The sequence below is a fragment of the Triplophysa dalaica genome, chromosome 22, assembly GCF_015846415.1.
Source record: "Triplophysa dalaica isolate WHDGS20190420 chromosome 22, ASM1584641v1, whole genome shotgun sequence".
NCBI lineage: Eukaryota > Metazoa > Chordata > Actinopteri > Cypriniformes > Nemacheilidae > Triplophysa > Triplophysa dalaica.
The window spans coordinates 3,238,878-3,264,291 of record NC_079563.1 but is presented as its reverse complement, the minus strand read 5'-3'; the positions used below and the strand labels follow the sequence as shown (position 1 = coordinate 3,264,291).

Below are 25,414 nucleotides of genomic sequence, written 5' to 3'. Positions count from 1 at the left end.
AAAATTTAACAAATATTATTTCCCTTCTCTGTTTTGTTAACAGTTACTCTTGCTGCAATACAACTGGCTCCTGGCTGGCTCGCCAAGTTTTCTGTAACCCACCTAACACCGTATGACAACTCACCAGTAGTCAGGATCAGACCACAGTCATAAAGAGAAAATCGCATTAGGCCAAATCAGAAGTCTAAATTCTCTCGGGAGCCAACTTTGCAGCAAGATGAGGTAAATAAACACTCAAGGCAAGATCGTAAATGGAAATGAAGTGCACTTTATGTTCAGCTATGATAGCTTGACATGGAAAATGAATGGTAACAATACACAACAAAATAAACAAAATAAAATAATGAATTTCAGGTACATTCACAATTATACCCAATGTATCCTCCTGAATTAACTAGTCAGGCAATGAAATAAAGTTTCACAGTCAGTGTCCGTGTGAGTGAATGCGTTGTAGGAAATGCAGCCGCACTCCTAAGATTCTGAAATAAGCCGTCTCTGCCCTACCACTTCGTTGTTTTGTAGACAGTGCTCGATCAATTTGTAAAACCAAGGTGGCTCGCCAGTTTCACCAATAAAATTAACTCCTCAGAGGCGAAACAATTCGATTCTGGAACCTCCGTATGGAAAAGAAACTCCTTACTCCTTCAGAACAGGAACCATTCGCAGGAGGCGATGGGAGAACAGGAAAACCCACCGGAGACAACCGGAAAGAGACAAAAGGGAAATCCAAGGACAAAAAAAAACCCAACCAAGAAAATTAAAACAACAATTGAAACAGTTCTTTAGCAAAGAAATCCGGTTCTATGATACTAAAGAGATTTATTAGCCTTTCCGACCTGCGTCAGCAAACAAACGGCAAACTAACCATCTATTAACTAATCGAAAAAAAACGTTCCGTACTGCTATCACTACAACAACTTTTAATTTCTGATTCAAATTTCTTTCTCTTTGCTTACTATTCTAGCGATTAAACACTGATGCTCTATAAATCCGTCACTTAGTTCCACACACTACACGTGAGATTCTTCTCTAACACGTGCGAGCAATGACGCAAAAAAAAATAGGCGGAGCTAATAATACGCACCATATACGCTTTACGCTACCTGCTTACTCAATTTGCGGACTAGGGACCTTGGTTACACGTAGAAGTCACTTTCACTTATGTTCAGGGGAGAGAGAGAGCATTCGTTTGGGAAGTTCAGGTTTTTTTTTTGTTCACTGCATTTTGGTGATGAATGTTATATAAACGGTGTATTTAACGCTGGATTTGGAGATCATTTGAAACTGATATATGGAGCCGCCCCAGCGCTTAAAGATGCCGGACATGAACCACATGCGGTGAGTGAAACTGATGTCTGTGTTTTGTTAACAATGTGCTTAAATTCAGCCTACCCCTCCCCCCCGTATCCGCCATATGATTCCGGAAATAATCGTAAAGCAATGTGAGATTGGCAGAAACCCTGAATGTTAAGGCCGCTTTAAATATTCTTACTAAAGTTTTGCATCACTAATCACGACAGATTTTCTTTTCTGTAGCATTTTCTAAAAATGTGCAACATAGCAAGTCAGATTTTTACAAATAGCATTTTTTTAATATATATTTTTCATTGGGACAATTTAAGACGACTGGGGAAGAAAATAAAAATTATGTTTTTGAATATTCACTTTGGCAAAAATTCATTTCTCTGCATGTCTCCATTTAAACGGCACACTTAGAATGTCAAGAAATCAGGTTTTCTATCATGTAATTTAAATCACCTAATGCCAATATATAACCTTAAAATGTACACAATGATGCCCAACCCAAAGCATACTAAAATTACATACTTGAATGACTGGCGCCCTGTAGCTTTAACACCTATCTCAGCAAGTGTTTTGAGAAGCTGATCAGAGACTTCATCTGCTCTGTGCTGCCTGCCTCATTAGACCCTCTACAGTTGGCATATAGCAGCAACTGCTCTACCGATGATGCCATCGCCTTCAGAGAGTCGGCCTACAGAGAGGAGGTACGCAGACTGAAACACTGGTGCGAGGAAAACCATCTCTTGCTCAACACCAACGAATCCACGAGCTGCTGATGGATTTCAGGAGGCAGGACAATGAACACAGCCACATCACCATCGACGGGACACCTGTGGAGCGGGAAAACAGCTTCAAGTTCTGTGGGGTTAACATCACTGACGATCTCACATGGACTGTCACTCTGATGCAATGCTAAAGAAGGCACACCAGCTCCTCTTTTGCTGAAGGACCGCTTTTTTCCTCAGGCTATTAGACCGCTCAATATAAAAAACTGATACACTCCACAAGCTCACAATCCTTTTTACCATGGACTACAGTTTGTTTGTCATACAGCTGTCTGTCCAACTGCATTCTACTTTGTAGGGTTGTCACCGTACCATAAACATGTCTTACGATACTATACCAGCTGAAGTATCTCGATACCAGGTAGTATCACAATGCTGTGCCATTTACATTATTGAAATCTATACAAAAAACACAAATTTAGACAAAACATTTTGTATTTACTATAGTAAACTGTATTATACTTTGCACTATAATAAATTGTTGTATTAACTGTAGTAATTGGATGAATTGTACCAAATACTGTAGGCCTTGTATACTTAAATATTTCCTATGGCAGGCTCAAAACACTAGTGTCTATGAGATTTAGTAGTTTACTGTAGTATTTTGAAGCTTTAGCATTGCGATGCTACCGTAGCACCGGTACGTCTCGGGTTACTTCTCAACTCAACTCCACTTTATTTATATAGCGCTTTTTACAATTTTCATTGTTACAAAGAAGCTGTACATGAGACACATTGAATTCAAGTGAAACAACTAAAGGCATATACCTGTAAAAACAAGAAAAAGGTGAAAACAACAAAAGACAGACATACAAATGCTCCACACACGCAATATGCATGTATACTTACACACATTGACATAGACGCACACACGCACAATGAAAGCACACATTTGAGATAAAGGAGAGAGAACCACAGGTCAAATATTAAACAGACTATAAATTCTTAAATGCAATATTAATTATGTCTAACTTCTGAATTCTAAAGCAGCCCCCCCGGCGAGGCAAATAGTGCAAAATAATATGCAACGGTGGCGGGGAACCCAAATCTCCAATCGAGAAAAATATCTCAAGAGATCCCAGGCCCAACCAGGGGATTCCAGTTCCCCTCTGGCAAAAGCTGCTGCCTCTGCACAAGCTCAACAGTGCTTGCACACAAGGCTAACTAAAAAATAAATAAACTTAATAAAGTAGATTATAGATTTAAGATTATCATTAACAATCTAATAGCATTTGAAATGTTGTAGGAAAATCGTGTCAAGTTGCCGCGTACTTTATACAGCTCTATCATCTAAGCTCTTGTCAGGTCACCACTTCCCATTCTCAGCTCTGCCATCAGGTCTGGGCATGAACTGCATCCTGCGGTAACCTTGGAACAAAGAGACAAGACTGGCTGAGAGTAGAGTACTGTTCTGCACTCTTTGATACAACAAGTACATCATTTGTTGTTGGATGTGTTCCTGGTTCCGGTTGATCTAAATTATTCAGCCTAGATCCTCTGAGGATTAATATTATGGAGGTATAGTGTATGCGAGATTAAAAAGATGCGTCTTTAGTCTAGATTTAAACTGACAGAGTGTGTCTGCATCCCGGACAGTGCAGGGAAGAATATTCCAAAGTTTTGGCGCTAGATAAGAAAAGGATCTACCACCTGCACTTGATTTTGAAATTACCAACTGACAGGACGCCTGAGAGGGTAATGCACTTGGAGGACTGTAATACAATAGAAGTTCATTCAAATACTGCGGCGCTAGACCATGTAGGGCTGACGACTATTGCGGTTTTTGGTCCAGTAAGTAACACTTCTGTTTTGTCCGAGGTCAGTAGTAAAAAATTGTTACTCATCCAGTTTTTTAAATCGACAATGCATTCCTTTATTCGATGGAACTGCTGGGTTTCATGAGGCTTCGAGGAAATATAAAGTTGAGTATCATCAGCATAACAGTGAAAGCTAATTCTGTGTCGCTTTATTATATCTCCTAGAGGTAGCATGTATAATGCAAAGAGCAGAGGCCCCAAGACTGAGCCCTGTGGTACACCATACTGGACTTGCGATTTGCGGGACACCTCATTGTTTATTGCTACAAATTGAAAACGTTCAGATAAATAAGACTTAAACCATTTCAATGCTATTCCGTTAATGCCGACGTAATGTAGAGTCTATGTAGGAGTATGCTGTGGTCAATGGTGTCAAGGTCTAGGAGCACTAATAACGAAATACAACCTAGGTCAGACGCTAAGAGCAGATCATTTGTAACTCTGATCAAAGCAGTCTCTGTACTGTGACATGCTCGAAATCCAGACTGGAATTCATCATTAATGTCATTCCTTTGGAGGAAGGAGCATAGTTGAGTTGAAACTACTTTCTCAAGAACTTTAGATATAAAAGGTATATTAGATATAGGCCTGTAATTCCCTAGTTCTCTTGGGTCGAGTTTTTTTTTTTTTGACAAGGGGCATTATAACAGCTACCTTTAATGCTTTAGGCACATGTCCTAATGTCAGAGATGAGTTTATAATACTAAGAAGAGGACCTATAATTTCTGGGAGCATTTCTTTCAGTAGTTTTGTAGGTATAGGGTCTAGCAGACATGCTGATTTAGATGATTCTAATGATTTTAGACAGTTCATCTACTGTAGAAAATAATTAGGGGTGCTAAGACTATTAATTTGTTTTTGCTGACTCAAATTTCCACCTTGGAATCCGTTTACGATGTGGCTCATTCGTTTGAATTCCTTTTCCGAAGATATCATCAGCATGTTTTGACTTTTCCCCTGTGACGTTATGTCTAAAAAGGTAAATATCTACCAAGTGGAAAAATAATCAGTTTACCTTTTAATCTTCAAGGTTTTGAATCATTTCTTCAACAATGTTACGCTTCAATAAGAAGTCTCTCAGTCGAGCATCCATGTCACGTGACTCCTAAAATAAGGGGCAAATAACGACCAGTTGCATCACCTCAATACAATGCGTCTGGAATATTGTGTTTCTGTGTATATGTTTTACATCTAGGTTTACTTTAGGAAGAGATTTAGAATTATGTTATACAAATTACAAACCCACGAATACACTAATCTGTATTCACATATGCATATAATCTGTATTACATATATGTATGAATGTAATATGTGTTATACTTTGTGTTATAAAGATACTGATTCTCAAAATTATATTGCGTAATCTGATAAGAATGTTTATTTTTATTAATTTACAAATCGTGATCATGCAGTTATGGCAGGGCTGTTACAAAGAAAAGGAAACACATGGGTAATTCAACGTGACCATGATTAACGTAAAGCGAGGGAACGAATTAATAAAACGTAGACACGATTTATCTTAATCGAGGTAATGAATAAGAAAAACGTTCACACGTATTAATAATTTGTGGGAACGAAATCTTAATTTGTGGCCACGATATAAAAAAAATGTTGTGTGACAGGTTACAGGCTCCGTATGTTTTGAATCCTCCTGGGATATAGATTTTCTGTGCCTCCCCTTTAACCGCCCACATCTATGATTGACACCTGCTGCCGAAAAAAAATTCAGACAGCTTTTTTAAGCATATTAATTGTTTTTCTGTCAGAACCAGAGGTGTAGGCCTATATATAATCTACCTTTTATATCTAAAGTTCTGGAGAAAGTAGTTTCAACTCAATTATGCTCCTTCCTCCAAAGGAATGACATCGATGAAGAACTCCAGTCTGGATTAAGAGCATGTCACAGTACAGAGACTGCTTCGATCAGAGTTACAAATGATCTACTTTTTGCGTCTGACCGAGGTTGTATTTGGTGCTGCTAGACCTTAGTGCTGCATTCAACACCATCAACCACAGCACGCTCCTGTTTTTGGCGAAACCCATGCTATACTGACAGACCACCGGGTTCCGGAGTTTAGATTTTTTCAATCTTTCTGGCTATAAGGACATTTTTGTCGCTGACTAGTGGCCAATTCTGCTCTTGCCTAAAAATGGCTGATAGCGTGTCTCTGGCTGAAGTTGGAACTATCAAACTATGAAGTCTGTGAACTGTCATGGGCGGGTGTAAATCAATGTGTCATCAGATTGTTAGGGGATCGCCAACAGCCTGTTTTGAGTCACTGTTGTGGATTAAAGGAGATTACAAAAAGAAGAATGGATGGATTTGTATAATTAGAGGGTGTTTCTGCACACACACTGGCGACTTAATTTCTGGCAGATAAACATTTAAAAGTGCTTTTCCTGGGATTGCGCCCCTTTAAAGCAAAAATATGTCAAATAATTGTAAAATACAATTTAATTAATGTCATATTTTACATTTGCAATATACAGGAGAATGGTAAACTTCACAAAACTAGACAGCTAAATAATACGTTTTAAACGTTTTTGTCATTGTAACAAAGTTACAATGTTTGTCTAACACAATGGGAGTCAAGCTTTAATGCAACAGCCACAAATCATAACACAGATGGCTCAACAGACTACATGATTTTCCAGATCAACAGTCGCTACTGGTGTCATGATGATCACACACCCGGCCGTACCAGCAATGGCTGTGACATCAACTGTTATTCTGTTTTGTGATGGGCATATTGTAAGATATTATTTTATAATGATGCTTTCAAAATGATGTGTCCGCTCATCTGCCTGCCTGTTACACTCTTAAAAAAAGAATGTGTTAATTATCACACAGTATTTGTGTTATGTTATATAACACATATTTCCCCTGTTTCACAGACAAGGCTTCAGACTAATTTGAGGCTAAAATTAATTTTGAGGCGTCTGAACTGAAAATCACTTACCATTACACATCTTAAATTATGTCAGTGCCAATGATTTGTCTCAAAATGCACACCAGGCATTGAAATGTGTAACCTCTTCCTCTTCCAGAGCTGCTGAGCAAAGACATTTCTTTGTCTGTTAACTGTGCCAAGATCATAGCGAGACAGGAAGGCATTTCTGCATGGTAAGTTAGATTGACTTTAAGCATTTGTTTTTGTCTGCGGGTCTTTAAAATCTCCATTAAAACTTTTTTAAACCAAATAAATCACCTTTTGTGTTTAGGTACGGCTGGAAGAACCACTGCAGGAACCAAGATGTGAGCCGATATATCGCAGGATGTGGACTTTGAAGATTTTTTCCAATATCCACTAACCAAATAGAGCAAAAATATTATTTTCCTTCAAAGACACACGATTAATGTGATTCCCCAAAGATTGTATTTTCTGAGCATGAATATATAGTAACTTTACTTACAGTACATAATATTGAAGAAAAATACTATTATGTATGTATATTGTATACGCAGTATAAAGAATTGTCTCATTTTTGTGATCTTTGGCAGATGCTTTTATTGTAAAAATTGATCCAAATCACTTTATTACATGCATACCCTGGTAATAAAACTCTCCACACCACCTTTGCAATAATTATACTCAACGAATTGAGCAATTATCTACAGTAGTTACACAGGTACAATGTACAATAAAAATCATGTTATTTGTTGAAATAGATATTTTCTGAAGAGTACAAAATGATGAGAATTGTTTGGAATGTGTCCACTAATGGAGTTTGATTATCACATATGTTTAGTCTTTATATTAACTTGGTAAAGAGGCTTAAACTGTAAGAATGTTTTATTGCCCAGAAGGGTATCCAAAGTCAAATGTGAAAAAAGCTGCTATTCAAAATTTCTAAATATTCTCACTGAATAAATACAAAAATCTGTAGCATTTTCTTGAAATATGCAACATAAAAAATCTTATTTTTAAATTACGTTTGTAAAGCAGTGGAGTTTGTAGCTGGCTTGCCTTTTCTTGCTAATGCAGTTGTTACTACAGTCAAGGTTTGCAGTGGGTGGGGAATGACGTCATCCAGTGGCGAATGTTGAGAGTTGACGTGGCTAAAGGAAAGTGTCAAGTGAGTGTAAAAACAGAGCGAAGGCAGTAGAGCAACAAAGAAACATCATGAAGGTTATTGTGTTTCTTCTGGTCATTTTGGCTGCAGATGCAAAGAAATATGAGAGATGTGAACTAGCTAAAGCTCTAAATGCTCGTGGCATGAGTGGCTATGCGGATGGTAGTCTGGGAGATTGTAAGTCATTCACAATTTTTACTTCACTAGCCTAATAGTTTTTAACTTTTAGGGATTTGTGTACAGACAATACACTGTTAGTAAAATTGTAATTTGTAGTTTTATACGGATGTTCAGAATATTCTTCAAAATGTTTCTATTTTATTATATACTTCTTCTTCTATACCTTAAGGGGTTTGCTTAATACGCTCGGAGTCAAGCTACAACACTGCAGCCAAAAACCATAACAAGAATGGCTCAAAAGACTACGGGATTTTCCAGATCAACAGTAACTACTGGTGTCATGATGATGATAAACCCGGTAGAAGCAATGACTGTAACATCAACTGCTCACGTAAGAAAGGTCAAATATTATGTTTAGCATGCATTGAAATGGTGGAAGCTGTTTCGAGATTGCGATGTAAGAGAAGCCAAGAGGCAGCTAGTCTAATGGGGAGGGAAAACAAACAAAACTAAGCAGCAAAACCATACTGGCAAGACAAGACGCCTGGGTGTGACAGCTATGTAATACACTCACCATTGTAGTTCATCTCTGCTGAAATGAATCATCTCTTACTCTTCCAGAGCTCCTGAACGATGACATTTCTTTGTCTGTTAAATGTGCCAAGATCATAGCGAAAAGGCATGGCCTAAATGCATGGTACGTAACAGCAGCACTATCATTTTTATGTGTTGGTCTCTAAAAACATATATTCGAATAGAGAAGGAACATCAACTGTTATTTTTTACATAAATAATCCACCATTTATTGGTTTAGGTACGGCTGGAAGAACCACTGCAAGGACAAAGATGTGAGGCAATATATCAAAGGATGTGGACTTTAACTTTCACACTTTACTTCTTTGGGTCAAATAATGTTACTTTAGGTGTGATTCACCATATTTTCTATTTCTTCACCATGCATCATTTCAATTTACTACGCTAACCTATAATAAACTTTACTAGCTTGAAATGATCCAATTAAAAAAAAACTTACTATTATTAGTATTATCTATTATGAACAATTACATTTCATCTTAGATTATGTTTAATATAGATAGTATTATGATCTGCTAAAGACCAGATTACGTATCATGATCTAACACTTAAAACCTTTCAAAGAATCAAACAGCGTAGAAATCAAAAACTGTACTTTCTTTTTCACAGAACTATAAATTTACTTAAAATGCACAATAAAACTGTATAAAAAAATTCCAATCCCATGTTATATGTTCGAGTTGTCTTGTTTTACTTTAATATTATTTCAAACCTGTTTAAATGTTTCAGAATTAATCAAAATTACAAGTAGACCATGTTTGGTACTGGGTATGAATCAGGTAGTACTCTGAGAACTAGGCAGACATTTTTATCTGTTTGCATTTGCACTGATGAGAAGCCTGATGTGTCATTCAAACACATGAACACCTGTGTTTTATTGTTGTGTATTTTGTAATAACAGAGATAGAAAATATATTTTATATAATGTTTGATTATAAAAGTACAGGTTACTTCACAGCTTATAAATCACTATTACCATTTTACCATTTTTATTCTTCTAAAAGATAAAATAAATGTATAGCCTGCATGTATTCCAGATGGCCTTCTCTTCAGTTTAAATTGAAGTCATCCTCAAATATTTAATAATAAAAGGCTGATGGAGGCTTTAGGATAATGCCTGTTGTTTATTTGAATGATACCCTAATGAAATACAGTAGCTTGTTGAATCAGTCAGTGTACCTATAGGCACTATGTGTGTATGTGTGATACAAAGTACGACTGAGAAACAGTGACTTCAGCTAAAATTATTTGAGCTTTTTACCCTAAAAACTTAAATTAAATTGGATAACAGCTTCGTTTACATGATCACACATTAATATTCCTTAATGTTTGTGAAACAATATTTTTCCGTCTAGTATGACTGGAATATATTTTAAACATTGTATAAAGACAAGAGAGATACAGTATAGCTTGATTTCACATTCACATCATGTTAAAACAGTGAATATTTAATGCTGTGAGGATTAATGATAAATAGTGTTTCAGAAGTGTAATATCACATTTAACAGTAGTTCAACAGATTCATAGCAAATCTCATTAAAATCAAAACCATGACATCAGCAAAAACATTTAGACAATCTAATACAATAAAGTTAATTCGGCTTAATAACACATTAAAAGGTAAAACATATTGTTAGAAGTGAAATTGTTATGATTACAGATATACATACAGTGAACTTTTTAGAAAATTCTAAATCAAACTTTAAAGGTAGCAAACAAAACAGAAATAAAACGTAATGGTAGTAGTACATAAAAAACATAGCATTTTGGGTCAATCTGAGAGGAATCTGAAAAGAATCCTTAAAGGTAAATAAAACAGATCTGCCATACTTATAAAAGTCTTAAGAAAGAAAGTAATATGGATCCAGACAGTATTATTTTAATGTTTGGAATTGAAGTTCCATGATGATGAAGAGATAAAATTAAAAACATGATGAAAATCACATAAACCAAAGATGTAAATGATTGTCTGCTGTTCAAATATTACATTATCTATCAAGTTATTTAATGTATATTATTCAGTGTACAAACCTTGACTTAAAATGATTCTCTACTGTAATATATAGAGTAAAGACAATGTTAGTGCGAATGAGTCCTGAACACTACTTATTGCTTGTCTCAGAAAAACTTCATCATTACACTCAATCTATCCCCTCGCTTTTTGTTCACAGGTTGCAAAAACACTGGCCACCCTGTGCTGTTGTGTTAGGGTTAAGAGTGTTTTGGGACTACAAACAAAATGAAAGATCTTTGTTTTATGGAGACTATCTCTAATAAAAAAAATAATGCCCTTAATAGCTCAGCTAGACTGCTGGCCTTCTACAACCATATAGTTTGAATTGATGTGAAGGATTTGGTATCCTGAGACAGTAGTTTTAATGGGGGAGCAGGGAGTGCTGGAGCAGCGGGGCTTGTCGGCCTCAGGTTTTAAGGTGGTTTTGATCTCAGCAGCAGGTAGAAATTATGTTTTATTAACAAAGTTCGGGAGGAGCATGTGCAAATAATTACGCAGCTGCACGGCATCAGAGATCACGCAGCCGCCTGGCTGCACGGCTTAAGAAATCACGCAGCTGTCCGGCATTAGCAATCACACCACCTATCCTACAAAACCAGAGCGAGCTCTATAAATTGTGAAACCGCCTTACCTCCTCCACTCAACATTTTCGCAGCATATAGCAACATGTCTGAGAACGATTCTTACGAAATGGACAACGACGACTCCTCTGCCGCACAGGATCCCTCAGAAAACCTGGCCGCTAAACAAAGCACCAGTGCCAAGAAGCCGTCACGACTAAGATGGCAGAGACTCCAAGAGGCCGCCAGCCCTCCCGCACCGTCCGTCGCACCCCAAAACGACGAAGCAATGTGACGTCATCTCCTCCACCATCCAGGGTTTCGGCGACTTCCTCTGCTTCCTCCTACACCTCAGCTCAACGCTCGATCCCAGATTTAAAAAAATGGAGATGTCCTAGCCTTAAGGCTGGCCTTAGACAACGGCAACGTCCCTTTTTCCAGGAAGGCAACAAAAGCGGAGTTGTATAATTTGTATACTTCCAGCCAGCTCGGAGTTCCAATAACCGCTCCCACCACGAAGCCTAAAGCTGCCGATAAGACCCGCAGCACCCCAGTTCCACAACCTAAGGAAACGACCATCCCAACCACTGCGAGGTAGAGGCGTCGTTCACAAAGTCAGAGAAGACGGCCCTTGGCCAGTCTAGGCCGCGCCCCGGACCATGCGGACCATGCAGGCATCCAGCCGTCTTTAGGATCACCAGAGTCCAACACCTCTGCCGGCTCCACGCCGGTCCATCACCGCCATGGCAGCGCGAGCCCGCCAGCGGTAACACTGCCTACCCTATCCTCTGACTATCAACTTCCTCACTTTCCCTCCGGTTATTGGCCTGCAGCCCCACTGCCAACTGATAATGAACGGCTGCCTCCGTTACAGGCACAGGCGCAGGCCCAAGTTTTTTCCCAATTTCCTATTGCCACAGGGTCACAGAAGCAGCCGCCCCTTTCTTCCCACACACCCTATCCAGCTCCCGTGCCGCTTTCACCCTTCACTCTGCAAAACCAATGGCCATTCCCCCAATCGCTCTAGCCCTGGAACCTCCTCCAGTAGCCAGCAACATCAGGGATCAGATCCTAGCAGCTGCGGTTCACCCTCCTGTCCCCCATCCCTCCGCCCCCCACCGACTGCCAAATTAATTGCGGCGACTTCTCCGTCACCTTAAAAAACACCACACAGAACCACTCACGTCTATTATCATTCACCGAGTTCACAATCGCATTCACACAATATACAGATATAATATGCACTGCTTTCCCACATAGGAGACGCGAACTTAGCGACTACCTTGCAATAGTCGCTGAGCTCGCGTTGTCATATGGAGACACCCACTTTTACACATACCACAAACTATTTTCAGCCAAATGCGCAATCAGGGTCGCCCAATGTAACCAATGCCCCTACTGGGGGGCCCTAGACAGAGAACTCCACAACAGAATTTTCCTCGGATGCTACAACAACTCCTGCGTCGTCTAAAGATCCCTTACCAATTCAACCACAGCATGCCCCACAATTAACCCCTCCATTCCTCCCTGTCCAGAACCGCAGCAGGAAAAATCCACCAGCTACGTCCCTCGCACGAGCACCCATTCCGCACCTCAAGCCAACTACCACACCGCACCAGGAATCAAGTTTGCCTGAATTTCAACCACAGCACGTGCACCAGGCATCGTTGCAAATTCATGCACATTTGCGACTTTTGCGGCGGCGCTCACGCCCGCTTCATATGCCCTGTAAAAAAGTCTTCAAATAAAAATTGTAGAAATTACCCTTTGAGTCCAGTGAACGTTTCTTACCTGTCTCTAGAATTGTCACAACACCCCGACACTAACTTCACAGAGTTCCTACTGTCCGGCCTCAAACACGGCTTTAACCCCGGCGTTGAAAGTCAATGAATCAACAAAAGCCGTTCCCATTCCCCCGCACTAACGCCTTTGATAAGAAGACTAATTTGGATGTCAGCGTGCGACCAGTTTATTTTAACCGCAAAACACAATCCCGGGTCAAAAAACCAAATAGCTGATTTTCTCTCCCGCTTTGCTTTTCAGAAGTTCAGGCAGCTGGCACCAGAAGCGGATCAACACCCCACCCCAGTACCTCCCTTTTCGGAACTAATATTCCCCTAGACCACCCATTGAAGCCCCTCCTCGACGCCCCTCTCAGCCACATCATCCTCTCAGTCTCCCCCAGGTCCCTACAATCCTACCTCACAGCTTGGAAGTGCTTCAAATCGTTCCACGCAAGATACATCCTAACATTCCCAGACTTCTCATTGCTAGCCATCACTTCATTCATCTCCCACCTAAACACCTCAAAAAACCTCCAAGCCAGTTCCATCAAAGGATACTTAAGCGGATTACAATTTTTTCACAAACACCTATTCGGATCACCTTTACCCCAAATAGCCAGCTCTCAGACTTCAATGCTAATCAAAGGAATCCAAAGAGCCCACCCCTGACCCCAGAAAACCCCTAACACTAAAAATACTAACTAAGTGCCTAAACACTCTCCGCAAAGGCTATCACTCCACCTACACCACCCGCACACTAGACGCCATGTTCATATTAGCCTTTTTCGGTTTCCTCAGATGCTCAGAACTCACTACCACTTCCAAATTCAATCCAGATATCCACCCCACCATCTCAGATCTCTCCGTAATGGACCAAGACACAATATCCTACTTCATCAAACAGAGTAAGACAGACCAAACAAAGAGAGGCCATCTAATATACATCTTTAATCTACCATCTGCTCTCCAACCATACCAAACCCTCCAATCCTACCTCCAGCTCAGAAGCACACAAACCCTAATCCCCTCAGACCCTCTCTTCGTTGACGACTCCAACCACCCCATCACGCGTTTCTGGTTCCAGAAACACCTCAAGATAGTCCTGATCCAATCAGGACTATATCCCAGCCGATAACTTTTCCAGCCACTTGTTCAGAATCGGAGCAGCCACAACAACGGCCCAAAAAGGACTCTCCCAGCACCAAATACAAACACTCGGCCGCTGGTCCTCAGAAGGCTTCACAAGCTACATTCATTCCGATCGTTCACACATTAAAGAAGCACACTGAACCCTCATCAACCAAAACCGTTAATTCCAGCCCGCTCCCAATCCCCCACACAAATCAGCAGCTCACAGCCGCAGCAGCTTCAACCCAGCAGAGGCCTTTACCCATATTTTCCACTACCGCAGCAGCGCCACCCCAGCAGGGGCCTTTTCCCATATTTTACAGTAACACAGCAGTACCACCCCAGCAGGGGCCTTTATTCCGTATTGCACATTGCAGCAGCAGGGCTACCCCAGCAGGGGCCTTTATCTGTATTGCACACCGCAGCAGCAGTGCCGCCCCAGCAGGGGCCTTTACCACTGCAGGAGCAGTGCCGCTCCAGCAGGGGCCTTTATCTGTATTTCACACTGCAGCAGCAGTGCCACCCCAGCAGGGGCCTTTATCCGTATTGCACACTGCAGCAGCGGTGCCACCCCAGCAGGGGCCTTTATTTTTATTCCACACTGCAGCAGCAGTGCCACCCCAGCAGGGGCCTTTATCTGTATTTCACACTGCAGCAGCATTGCTGCCCCTGCAGGGGCCTTTATCTGTATTTCACACTGCACCAGCAGTGCCAACTCAGCAGGGGCCTTTATCTGTATTCCACACTACTGCAGCAGCGCCGCCCCAGCAGGGGCCTTCATCCGTATTTCAAATAGCTGTAGCTGTACCACCTCAGCAAGAGCCTTCATCTGAATTCCAACAGCAGCAGATTTTTAAACCGCCGCAGCAGCATCTCGTGAACAGGGGCCTCCATCCGCATTTCCCACGACCACACCAGTATCCATACCGCACAGAAGCCTACAGGACCCCTTACACTGTAAGATAAGGAAGACATACAAAATGTGCAGTACTTGAGGTCCTTCAGGAGAGTTCCAGGAAGTTTTGCAATATGTTAGACACTGGACTCCCACGGTGACACACAGTTTTGCCGGATCACGCACCTGGTCAGATGCATCTTGAGGCTCCGGGGTGATGACAGGGTCAGTCACAAGCTGGCGTTTGTGTCGCGACAGGCTGAGGTTCTACGTCTGCGGTGGGCTGTTGCAGACACCCTGTGTACCGGGTGATGAATGACTGGCCTCTGGTTTGGGAGTGGGGCTGGCGATGTCCTCGTGGGAAGACTGTGAATGGTGAGACGTTATTTACCAGCACCTACTCCATGAAAGCGCCGAAATTCTCTTGATGACTGTCCGTTAGTAGGTGTGGCTCACACCATTCGCTCAGGCAGACGAATTAAAAAACACAGAGCGACTGGTGGGGGTAGTGCGTGAGGCTATTGCTTGGCTCTATATCGGTTAGGGTGTATTTTTGTACTGATATGAAATCTTAATATACCGCATTACCGGTGTATGTTGCGTAAACAACGTGTGGAACGCGACGCAGTGCGACACTGTTTCAGTGGGGTCTCTTTTCACTGTTGCACTTTGACCGGCCATTCACACAGAATGCGTCTTTCTATGCCGCGGCACTACATAATTTTTCGATATAAACATGCGCTATACTGAGGCGCGGTAACATACATACTTCTTTCCCGTCGCAATGGGAGTTCACACCTCGCGGCCGAACAGCTGCACAAGTATAGTAATGGCAAGTTACGTTATAGCAAACATACTCACGAACAAACATTTTCAAAAAACAATTGTGTTCCCCTTATATCTGCTCAATATAACTATATAATATGATGTGTTTTTAGTGTGAACTTTTCTCTATATGCTATGATGAGAAATTCAAACCGAACCCTGATATTAAATTGTAATGGCTATGGCACTTTTTTACTCAAAATGCCCCTGAAGATGAATAATTATCTATTTTAGTCAATCAATGTGATGTCAAAATCTCTACTGATTAATAAACTGACCAACGGAGAACACTCTAAAACAGTAACAACCCTGGCAACACTGCTATTTACCTAGTACTGTTGTGTGCCAAATTTCTTCTTGATTGCTTTACATTGGGTCACTGTGCACTTAAATTTTGGGGTTTAAATAATATCCATGACCCACATGGAGCTTTTTGAATTCACTGCGGAGATCTGGATAACTGTGATAGCCTACTGGCAACTTAAAAAAACATCCGCATGTGTGTGTTTGTGGTCGGCGAAGAAAATCACTGGTTTTAATGAATGCTATTGTTTTAGACATTTCATCATCCATCTGAGAGCACTCAATATCAGTTGTATAGAGTGAAAGTTTGTTTTGTTTCTATGAATAACCATTTGGGAAAAAAAGACTTTCAGCTTCATTTTTCAAATCTTTCACTGTTTTGTTTTTGTCAACACAGAGTTGTCTTGTTCCTCCACCATTTACTGCCTTCAATTGTTTGTACCGCTAATCTTTCTCCATCCGCTAATCCATCCATCCTAGCTCAATGCGTCTCTGTTTCTTTTAAGCACTTGAGTTTCCTAAACATGAAGCACTCCTCTTCGCAGGAATACTGTCATCCCCACAAGACAGTCTATGTCACAATCTAGAAAGTATTGAATCTTTCCTGGACGACTGTGCCTGATGTGATGTACTAGTTTGTCTGCAGAAAGCCACGGTAGAGATTCTATCTCCAGCTCTGGGGATGTACTTTGTCAGGTCACTGTCCGTCATCATGAGGATCACAGATCCATCAATCTATATTTATATTTATATTAATATATTTATATTTATATATTTAGTGATCATGAGGATCACAGTTTCATCAATCTAAAGAAAAAAATATAAACTACAGAAATTACAAAGTTATCATCTTTAATATTGTTAAGGTCAGTAAGTACACTGGTTAAGTACACTCCTTTGCTATAATGCACTGTTCCTGATAGCATCTACTTTAAACCTTGATCACTGTAAAATCCATGAATTAGTATGTTAGACCATATTAATCTTTAAAATAGTAAACTACACTACCTATTTGTATTTTAAAGTGGCACATTTTTTTACCTCCATTTCTTAATGATAAAATATGACGAAGGAATGAAAATGTGGCAGATTTATTAATCATTTTTAGCTGGCTGGCAGGAGTTGGCAGCAATTAGTATAGTGACTGATTTACCAGTTTGGAAGTGATATTCTTCCACATGTGGACATTAAATTCTGTTTCTGTAACCAACTTTTAAAAAGTGTACTTTGAATGAATCAAGTTTTTACACGTTTTTATTATAGTGATAAAGCTCCTCTCTTTTAATTTTTTCTTTAATGAACTACATTTGTTTTCATGGAAATAGGATGAATTCTTATGCTTGATGAACTTTTTGTGCAGATCTGCAACTCAAAATAATGGCAGGTGCCTGTGTATAGGCAGCTACACACAAGCATTCACGTGCCTTTCTTGACACACCCCTAGTCCATGTATAAAGAAATTATGACCATTTTGTATACTACTTGTGTTTATATGATGTCTTATTATGCATTGGAAAAAATTGGTCAATTTTTTTTTGTGTAAAGGGCTGGCACCCTTGGTAAAAATGAGCAAAGAAGGCTGTGAAAAGGGATCAGCATTGTTTCTCCTCTTGATCTTTTACTCAAATAATATACAAAAGTGGTTTCGGTTCATTATAAAGAATTCTCTAATAACTGGATACGGTCACAATTATTGGTACCCCTATAAATTCTTATGACTAAAATATTTTTCCAGTATATTAGCACTGTTTTTAGTCACACCAAGGTGACTAACAAGACGTTGTCCAGTCATAACTTCTTGTTGCACAGGAGAATAAATATTAAGTAACATATAGCCCAAATCCCCATAATCATTCATCACAATAGGTTATGCCAAAGAATATTGTTCTGATGTGCAGCAAGATATTGTTATGCTACTCAAAATAGAAAGTGGCTTTGAGGGATTAGTTAAAACAATAAAAATTCAAATTTCCAACATCATAGCAATAATTCAAAAGTTTGAATCGACTGAAGATGTTGCAAATCAGCTTGAAACAGGATTTGTGTCTATATTGTCTTAATGCACAGCAAGGAGAATCATTTAAAGGACCATAGACTCCAGTTTAATGTCAGTGTCAGAAAAAATAAAGGAAATTTGCACCTCCATTACCACAACTGTTTGGGACACTGTTCAAGAGAAAATCTTCTATCCATCCATCCATTTTCTACCGCTTATCCGAACAACCTCGGGTCACGGGGAGCCTGCGCCTATCTCAGGAGTCATCGGGCATCAAGGCAGGATACACCCTGGATGGAGTGCCAACCCATCGCAGGGCACACACACACACTCACTCACGCACTCACACCCTACGGACAATTTTTCCAGAGATGCCAATCAACCTACCATGCATGTCTTTGGACCAGGGGAGGAAACCGGAGTACCCGGAGGAAACCCCCGAGGCACGGGGAGAACATGCAAACTCCACACACACAAGTCGGAAGCGGGAATCGAACCCCCAACCCTGGAGGTGTGAGGCGAACGTGCTAACCACTAAGCCACCGTGCCCCCCGAGAAAATCTTCTATTCTCATGCAAATACAAACTCCACCATATTCATTTGCCATACTGGAACTTCAACCAGGACTGGGTTTTATGGCCATGTGAAATGAAAAATATTTATATTTGACCCACAAGATGGGTTTGGTGCACACGGGGATAAAAAGTTCCCCATGTCAAAACATTTGTTTCACAATGTGATTGTTCCTCTTCTAATTGTTTCAATTATGAAATGTTGGAAGTTCATAGATTTTTTAAATGAAAGATCAAAATGAGAAACAATGCAGATATATTTTCACAGCCTTCTTTGCTCATTTGTCCACGTTTGTATATAAATGGAATTTGGAAATATAGAAAAAAAACAAAGAATTATAAAAAGAGTTTTACATGTTTTCTGAGATACTTAATATTTCAACACAGTCTCATGGGAATTCGGAAAATTGTCACAAACTATAATCTATTAATTCGTGTTTGCTGACAAGAATTTCCACCTTTGAATCCATTTACGATGTGGCTCATTCGTTTGAATTCCTATTTCCTAAGATCTCATCAGTATGTTTTGACTTTTCCCCTGTGACGTTTTTATCTAAAAAGGTAAATTTCTACCAAGTGAAAAAATAATCAGTTTACCTTTTAATGTTCAAGGATTTGAATCATTTCTTCAGCAATGTCACGCTTCAATAAGAAGTCTCTCAGTCGAGCATCCATGTCACGTGACTCCTAAAATAAGGGGCAAATAACCACCAGTTGCATCACCTCAATACAATGCGTCTGGAATATTGTGTTTCTGTGTATATGTTTTACATCTAGGTTTACTTTAGGAAGAGATTTAGAATTATGTTATACAAATTACAAACCCACGAATTCACTAAACTGTATTCACATATGCACTTTGAATATAATATGTGTTATACTTCGTGTTATAAAGATATTGCTTCTCAAAATTATATTGCGTAAACTGATAAGAATGTTTATTTTATTAATTTACAAATCGTGATCATGCAGTTAAGGCTGGGCTGTAACGAACAACCTGTCCACAGACAGGGAAACAAAAGGAAACACGTGGGTAATTCAACGTGAGCATGACTAACGTAAATTTTTGTGTGTGTCTCTTTAAATGCAACTGAGCTTCTGCTCCCTCCTCCCCATGTGCTAAATATGACGTAGAGCGCTTACACATGTGCTTTGGATGAAAACAAAAAAAGAAATGTGGCGGAAAGCGCAATTACGTCTGTAATGCCCTATCCAACCAAAACGATACACTAACTGCATTAAAAATCACCTTAACACCTTGTTCATAAATACGAATTAAATGGAGAAGACAAAAACATAGATAGAACAACATATGCTGAATGAAATGTTGGCCATTGATGATTTATCATGTGCATGCACATTTCTAACAGACATAAATACGGACATAAGCAGAAACATGCATTCAGAGAACTTGTATATGAGCAACCAGGTTGTCTTACAAATGTGAACTCTTTTTCTATTCGCTCTAAGTATTGTCGCACTTAGGACTGCAGAACAGTACTCTACTCTCAGCCAGTCTTGTCTCTTTGTTCCAAGGTTACCGCAGGATGCAGTTCATGCCCAGACCTGATGGCAGAGCTGAGAATGGGAAGCGGTGACCTGACAAGAGCTGAGATGATAGAGCTGTATAAAGGACGCGGCAACTTGAAAAGATTTTTCTACAACACTTCAAATGCTATTAGATTGTTAATGATAATCTTAAATCTATAATTTACCTTATTAGTAAGTTTATTTATTTTTTATTTAGCCTTGTTGTGCAAGCACTGTTGAGCTTGTGCAGAGGCAGCAGCTTTTGCCAGAGGGGAACTGGAATCCCCTGGTTGGGCCTGGGTTCTCCTGAGTTTTCTTTCTAGATTGGAGTTTTGGGTTCCTCGCCACCGTTTGCATATTGTTTTGCACTATTTGCCTCGCCGGGGGGGCTGCTTTAGAATTTAGAAGTTAGACATAATTAATATTGCATATAAGAATTTATAGTCTGTTTAATATTTGACCTGTGGTTCTCTCTCCTTTATCTCAAATGTGTGCTTTCATTGTGCGTGTGTGCGTCTATGTCAATGTGTGTAAGTATATATGCATATTGCGTGTGTGGAGCATTTGTATGTCTGTCTTCTGTTGTTTTCACCTTTTTCTTGTTTTTACAGGTATATGCCTTTAGTTGTTTTACTTGAATTCAATGTGTCTCATGTACAGCTTCTTTGTAACAATGAAAATTGTAAAAAGCACTATATAAATAAAGTGGAGTTGAGGAAATACGAGAAAACACCGAGAAAGACACTGCTATAACTTTCTTTCGTTGTACAAGCTTTACAGAAATGATGTCGGTCACAAGTCTTCTGAACCGATGGGAGTGATGCGTTTTACCACTAACACTACAACATAAGACCTGTTTTTGGACCAATGTAAAGTCTCAGGTTCAACCGCGAACATGTAAACACCAGGAGCTCTAGATCCCGACCTAGGGGTTGCATAAACTTTTAAATGCCCCGGCAGAGACATTTCCAACGAGTCCTGGCTCGTTTTCTTTCCGGACCGGAAATACGGACCTGTGAATGTTGGTTTGTCGATCCGAAAAATGTAAATACTTCCCGAAGTAAAGTCATCATCGTCCTGCCCGGGACTTTGGATGGTTATATCTCAGGCCCGCGAGGTCGCAGCGGGACAATCCCCGGGGTCGTCGGAAAGTTCTCCTCCCGGCCTACGTTTATGTTCCCTTTTACCTTCAAATTCAGCACGTATTTGTTGTTCCTTAGACATTTTTGATACACACATAAAAAGGTAAATGTGAGTTATTCATTAAAACGTATCAATAAAAGTCACTTAAGTCCATAGTTTATACTGTATAATTACAATAGAAGATGATTTACTGGGGAACTTAAGATAGAATTATATATTTCCATCAGTGGAGACCCAGTTTCCAGCACTAGAAGGCTGGACCGCTCATGGAAAGAAACTATTTCCCAACCTCTTTGTATGAGTTTGTAATGTAAGTTCAGAGGCTTCTGAGCACAAGTGTCATGTGGATCCCCCCCTTCACAAACATGCGCACTATAAAGTTTTAAATTAGCCTATAGGGTACTAAGTGTATGAATACAGGATACAGTAATACTGTACAGGATTACATTGGCAAGTTAAAAACTATGATCACAACCTGACAATACCAACACCTGTGCACATGTTCAATCATACAGGATTTACACCACACAATTGCAACAATTTCCTGGAAAAGCAGTAACACTATTAAAACATCTCCCAGCATACTGTAACAGTAACTCATGCAAGCAGCACACACTACTACACCTCTGTCAATTCAGTTCTATCAGATTCTTCTAATATTCTCACACAAACACGTTGGATTCACAAAACTGTTCTTTATAGAATATATAAGAACTTTCTGAAGATAAATTACAGAAAGTCCTTAAGAATATTCTTAAGTACAATTTCAATCAAATATTTTCATCTCAATTTTTCTAAAAATAAACAGGCAGCCATTGTCAATGACTATACTACAAGAGTAATTTGTCCATTTGTTAAACTTTAATTGTGTAACAAGCACCTCGCGACTCCCGTTCTTATGTAACGTGTAATGTTTTAGAGTAAACGCCATTAACAAATAGGCTTCTATGTGTAAGTATACTTTTTTAGCCTATATATTACGACATCATCTTATTTGTGTGTACGTAAACATTTTGCAATGTAGGCTGTGCACTGTGGAGTGACGTCAAGAGAAGGGATGCCTGCGCCGGGAAAGAGAGACCTCACGCTCGAGGGGCAGAACTGCCGACATTTCCCACTGACTGAAAGCTAAAGTTTATCCAAGAAGTCTCTAGATGTGTCGCTATGTGCTTCTTCTGAACAAAAGCCGCTAGAGGGCTAGTAAAAGTGACTTAATCAAAAGACAGACTCACTTAATTAGAAACAATGTTTTGTGTGCGCACCTCCACACTCTCAGAAAAAAAAGTACAAAACGGTACCTTTAAGGAACAAAAGCTTGTCACTGGGGTGGTACCCTCAAAGGTACATTATTGTACCTTGAGTCAGGGGAGCAAATTTGTACCTTACTTGTTTGTACCTTCTAAGGGCCAATACTGTACCTTTGAGGATCAATAATGTACCCTAGACAAAGGTACAATAAAGTACCTCTGGAAAAAGGTACAATTTTGTCCCATTAAGGTACCGCCCCAGTGACAAAGCCATTTTGTACCTTTAGGTGGCAAAAAAGTTCATTTTTATTCCTTAAGGAGTGAAAGAAAATGTAGGCAAACAACAACTAACTGAATTTTAGACATTTATTTTAGTCCATATATGGAAAACAGTTTAATTCACAGATTCAATAATAATTCATCTCACAACCATACAATGTAACATCCCAAAATAAAATGCCACAATGTTTAGGATGTCATGTCTGATATAAAAAAAACATTTAAAAAAAATTAAATACATTTTTAAGAAGCATTTCATTGACCAACTGACAACTTCATACTGCCACTCCAAAAACAAAACAGCGATATAAGAGAATAGATACAGGGAATAAAATAACCATTTCCTTCTTTGTCCTTTAAGAAAGGGTATTTCAAAATCAGGGCCTTACACACTTTCACGTAGTCATCATTGGTCAGAAACCTGAAACAGCGATGCAAAAGAAGGTGAGGAATGTAACAACAGACAAAGTATTAATAACTAAAATGCCGTGATCCAGTTAGGTTGCAAAACTTACATTTTGATCAGGGCCATGGTTTCATATAATGTTCTTATGATTTTGTTGTGATCGGATCTCTCCATTTTGCATGGCGGTTTTTGGTCCAACTTTGTCTGAACATCTCTGGGAAATTTAGGAATGATGAAAGCTGCTGGGAAGGCTGATGATGGGATTGCATGACTATGATGAAATAAAACAATTTCATCTTAAAATGTTGGCAAATTAACCACACAGTAACAATACAAGTTAAAGTCCTGCAGAGTAAACGTTACTTCATTAAAAGTGTGCAAGTATCATCAGGAAAATGTAGTTAAACATTAAACTACCAGAGTAGGGTGAATTCAGATCCAGATAAAAAACTTATTTAGTGGTAACCTTAAAGCTATATTATATTGCTATGATATATAGAGTTATTTTCCATGGTTCTACTTAGGCCTAACGTTATAACAATGACATAACATTACTGTTACCGGTACCTTGATTCCGGTGTAGCCTTCTCTGAATGTACCGGGACAGGCTCGAGGGTTAGTGTCACGGTTTCTTTCCACTGCTGAACAAATCGGTTGAATTTTGCTTGCTTCTTAAACGATCCTTCAAAGAGGTATGAAACCATTCTCTCAGTCAATCCATAGTCCACTGCTTCTCCATCAACTGCATTATCTAGACAATAGAGAAAAGAAAAACAGCAATGTTAACAACCATAGTGGTAACAGCATACAACAATTTAAAAAGGCACATTATGTCATAATGTAACGTTAATGTAAGTCAATGGGGGAAAAAATAGTTTTGATCGTTTGATTCATTGGGTATTTTCCCTAATTTCTAGAGGTACGGGCTTGCCGTTTGGTCCGGACTTTGAGAAGCCCTAATATCCATATAAAAACACATTGAAAGTATTTAGGCGTAGCTAACGTTACCTCATTAGAGACGATAGAAATGCGTCTCTCTCTCACACACACAGCCCTGAATATTAATATAATGTAACGTTAGGCCTATCTTATTATTTTTTCCAGGACAGCGGGGAAAGTATTGAAATAAGTTAAACCCATTAATGATAGTAATCGGTTTATTTTAATAACAGCAGCTAACGTGAGTAATGTTAACGTTATTGCTACTCGAAAGGGAGGTTAACCGTTGGTCGGTTCTGTCAGTTAACCTGATGTTGTAATTTAACGTTAGTCTTACATGGTTTTACGAAGATGGTCTAAAGACAGTTTGTCGAGAAAATAAAGAATTTCAGAACAAAACTGTTGGGCGGCAAAAACGTTTTTTTAATCCATCGTTCTCCTCTGACGCAGTCCAGCTAGCTAACGTTAAGTCAGAACTAAATACTTTTCGGCGGCAAAAACGCTTCACATCCAACTCTGACGCGGTCGTATTATAGCTAACGTTGACGTTAGCTCGATGGTGAACTGTAGCTAAGATAGTACTTATAATAATAGTATGTGGAATGGCAATATGAGACATAATACTGCTAATGTTTTAACTAACTAGTTAACGTTAATAATGGCAATCGTCAATGTCGAGTCTAGCAAGCTAATGTTGACAGAGTATGAACTTGGGTAGCGTTAACATTAACAGTAAAAGTTAACTTCCAACTTTGAATTAAACCCAACAAACACTTATTATAAATTCAAATACTTTACCTTTGAATTTACTTCTCTCCTCTTCAGTGACCTCTATCCCAAAATGAAATAATTACTCCGTGATTAAATCCTCCGTGGATAAATGTCGCAGCGCCATCCTCCCGAATTTGTTCGACACTGACAGAGACTGACAGTTGGAATCACTGTCGATTCACTCATGTATCCTTCCGCGCTGCTATATTTATGCTTCCGCCGAGTCGAGCTCTGGCCTATAGCTAGATCCTTTCAATAGAACAATTATTTGTCTGTTTCATTCTAATATAAATAGGGTAAAGGGTTTGAAAATCAAATTCTTCAATACTG

At 39.5% G+C, this 25,414-nt stretch overlaps 2 protein-coding genes and 1 long non-coding RNA gene across 3 annotated transcripts; 2 read left to right on the top strand and 1 right to left on the bottom strand.

The window, feature by feature from the left end:
- Window positions 1-217: 217 nt before the first annotated feature.
- LOC130412120 (lysozyme C-like) lies at window positions 218-7,670 on the top strand. Its single transcript, XM_056737261.1, has 6 exons — window positions 218-222; window positions 1,850-2,006; window positions 5,961-6,028; window positions 6,466-6,637; window positions 6,955-7,028; window positions 7,127-7,670. The coding sequence occupies exons 1-6, from the start codon at window positions 218-220 to the stop codon at window positions 7,191-7,193; spliced, it is 543 nt and encodes a 180-aa protein (XP_056593239.1). The 3' UTR covers window positions 7,194-7,670.
- A 311-nt stretch (window positions 7,671-7,981) lies between these two features.
- Window positions 7,982-9,362, top strand: LOC130411677 (lysozyme C II-like). The gene is made up of 4 exons (XM_056736483.1): window positions 7,982-8,155; window positions 8,328-8,489; window positions 8,720-8,795; window positions 8,913-9,362. Exons 1-4 carry the CDS (start codon window positions 8,029-8,031, stop codon window positions 8,977-8,979), a joined length of 432 nt encoding a protein of 143 aa, XP_056592461.1. The 5' UTR covers window positions 7,982-8,028; the 3' UTR covers window positions 8,980-9,362.
- A 13,679-nt stretch (window positions 9,363-23,041) lies between these two features.
- On the bottom strand, window positions 23,042-25,251 carry LOC130411679 (uncharacterized). Its single transcript, XR_008905098.1, has 4 exons — window positions 25,112-25,251; window positions 23,942-24,125; window positions 23,484-23,645; window positions 23,042-23,389 (listed from the first exon to the last, which is right to left on the bottom strand). It is a non-coding gene; the product is annotated as an uncharacterized LOC130411679 (long non-coding RNA).
- Window positions 25,252-25,414: the final 163 nt, after the last annotated feature.

Bases quoted from the DNA above. Each gene is read 5' to 3' on its own strand.
- LOC130412120 (XM_056737261.1), top strand. The intron at 2,007-5,960 runs GTACGCAGACTG...CTATACTGACAG, and splicing joins AGTCGGCCTACAGAGAGGAG to ACCACCGGGTTCCGGAGTTT. The intron at 6,638-6,954 runs GTTTTGTGATGG...CCTCTTCCAGAG, and splicing joins GTGACATCAACTGTTATTCT to CTGCTGAGCAAAGACATTTC.
- LOC130411677 (XM_056736483.1), top strand. From the start codon at position 8,029: ATGAAGGTTATTGTGTTTCTTCTGGTCATTTTGGCTGCAGATGCAAAG. The intron at 8,490-8,719 runs GTAAGAAAGGTC...TTACTCTTCCAG, and splicing joins CTGTAACATCAACTGCTCAC to AGCTCCTGAACGATGACATT. The intron at 8,796-8,912 runs GTACGTAACAGC...TTATTGGTTTAG, and splicing joins AGGCATGGCCTAAATGCATG to GTACGGCTGGAAGAACCACT.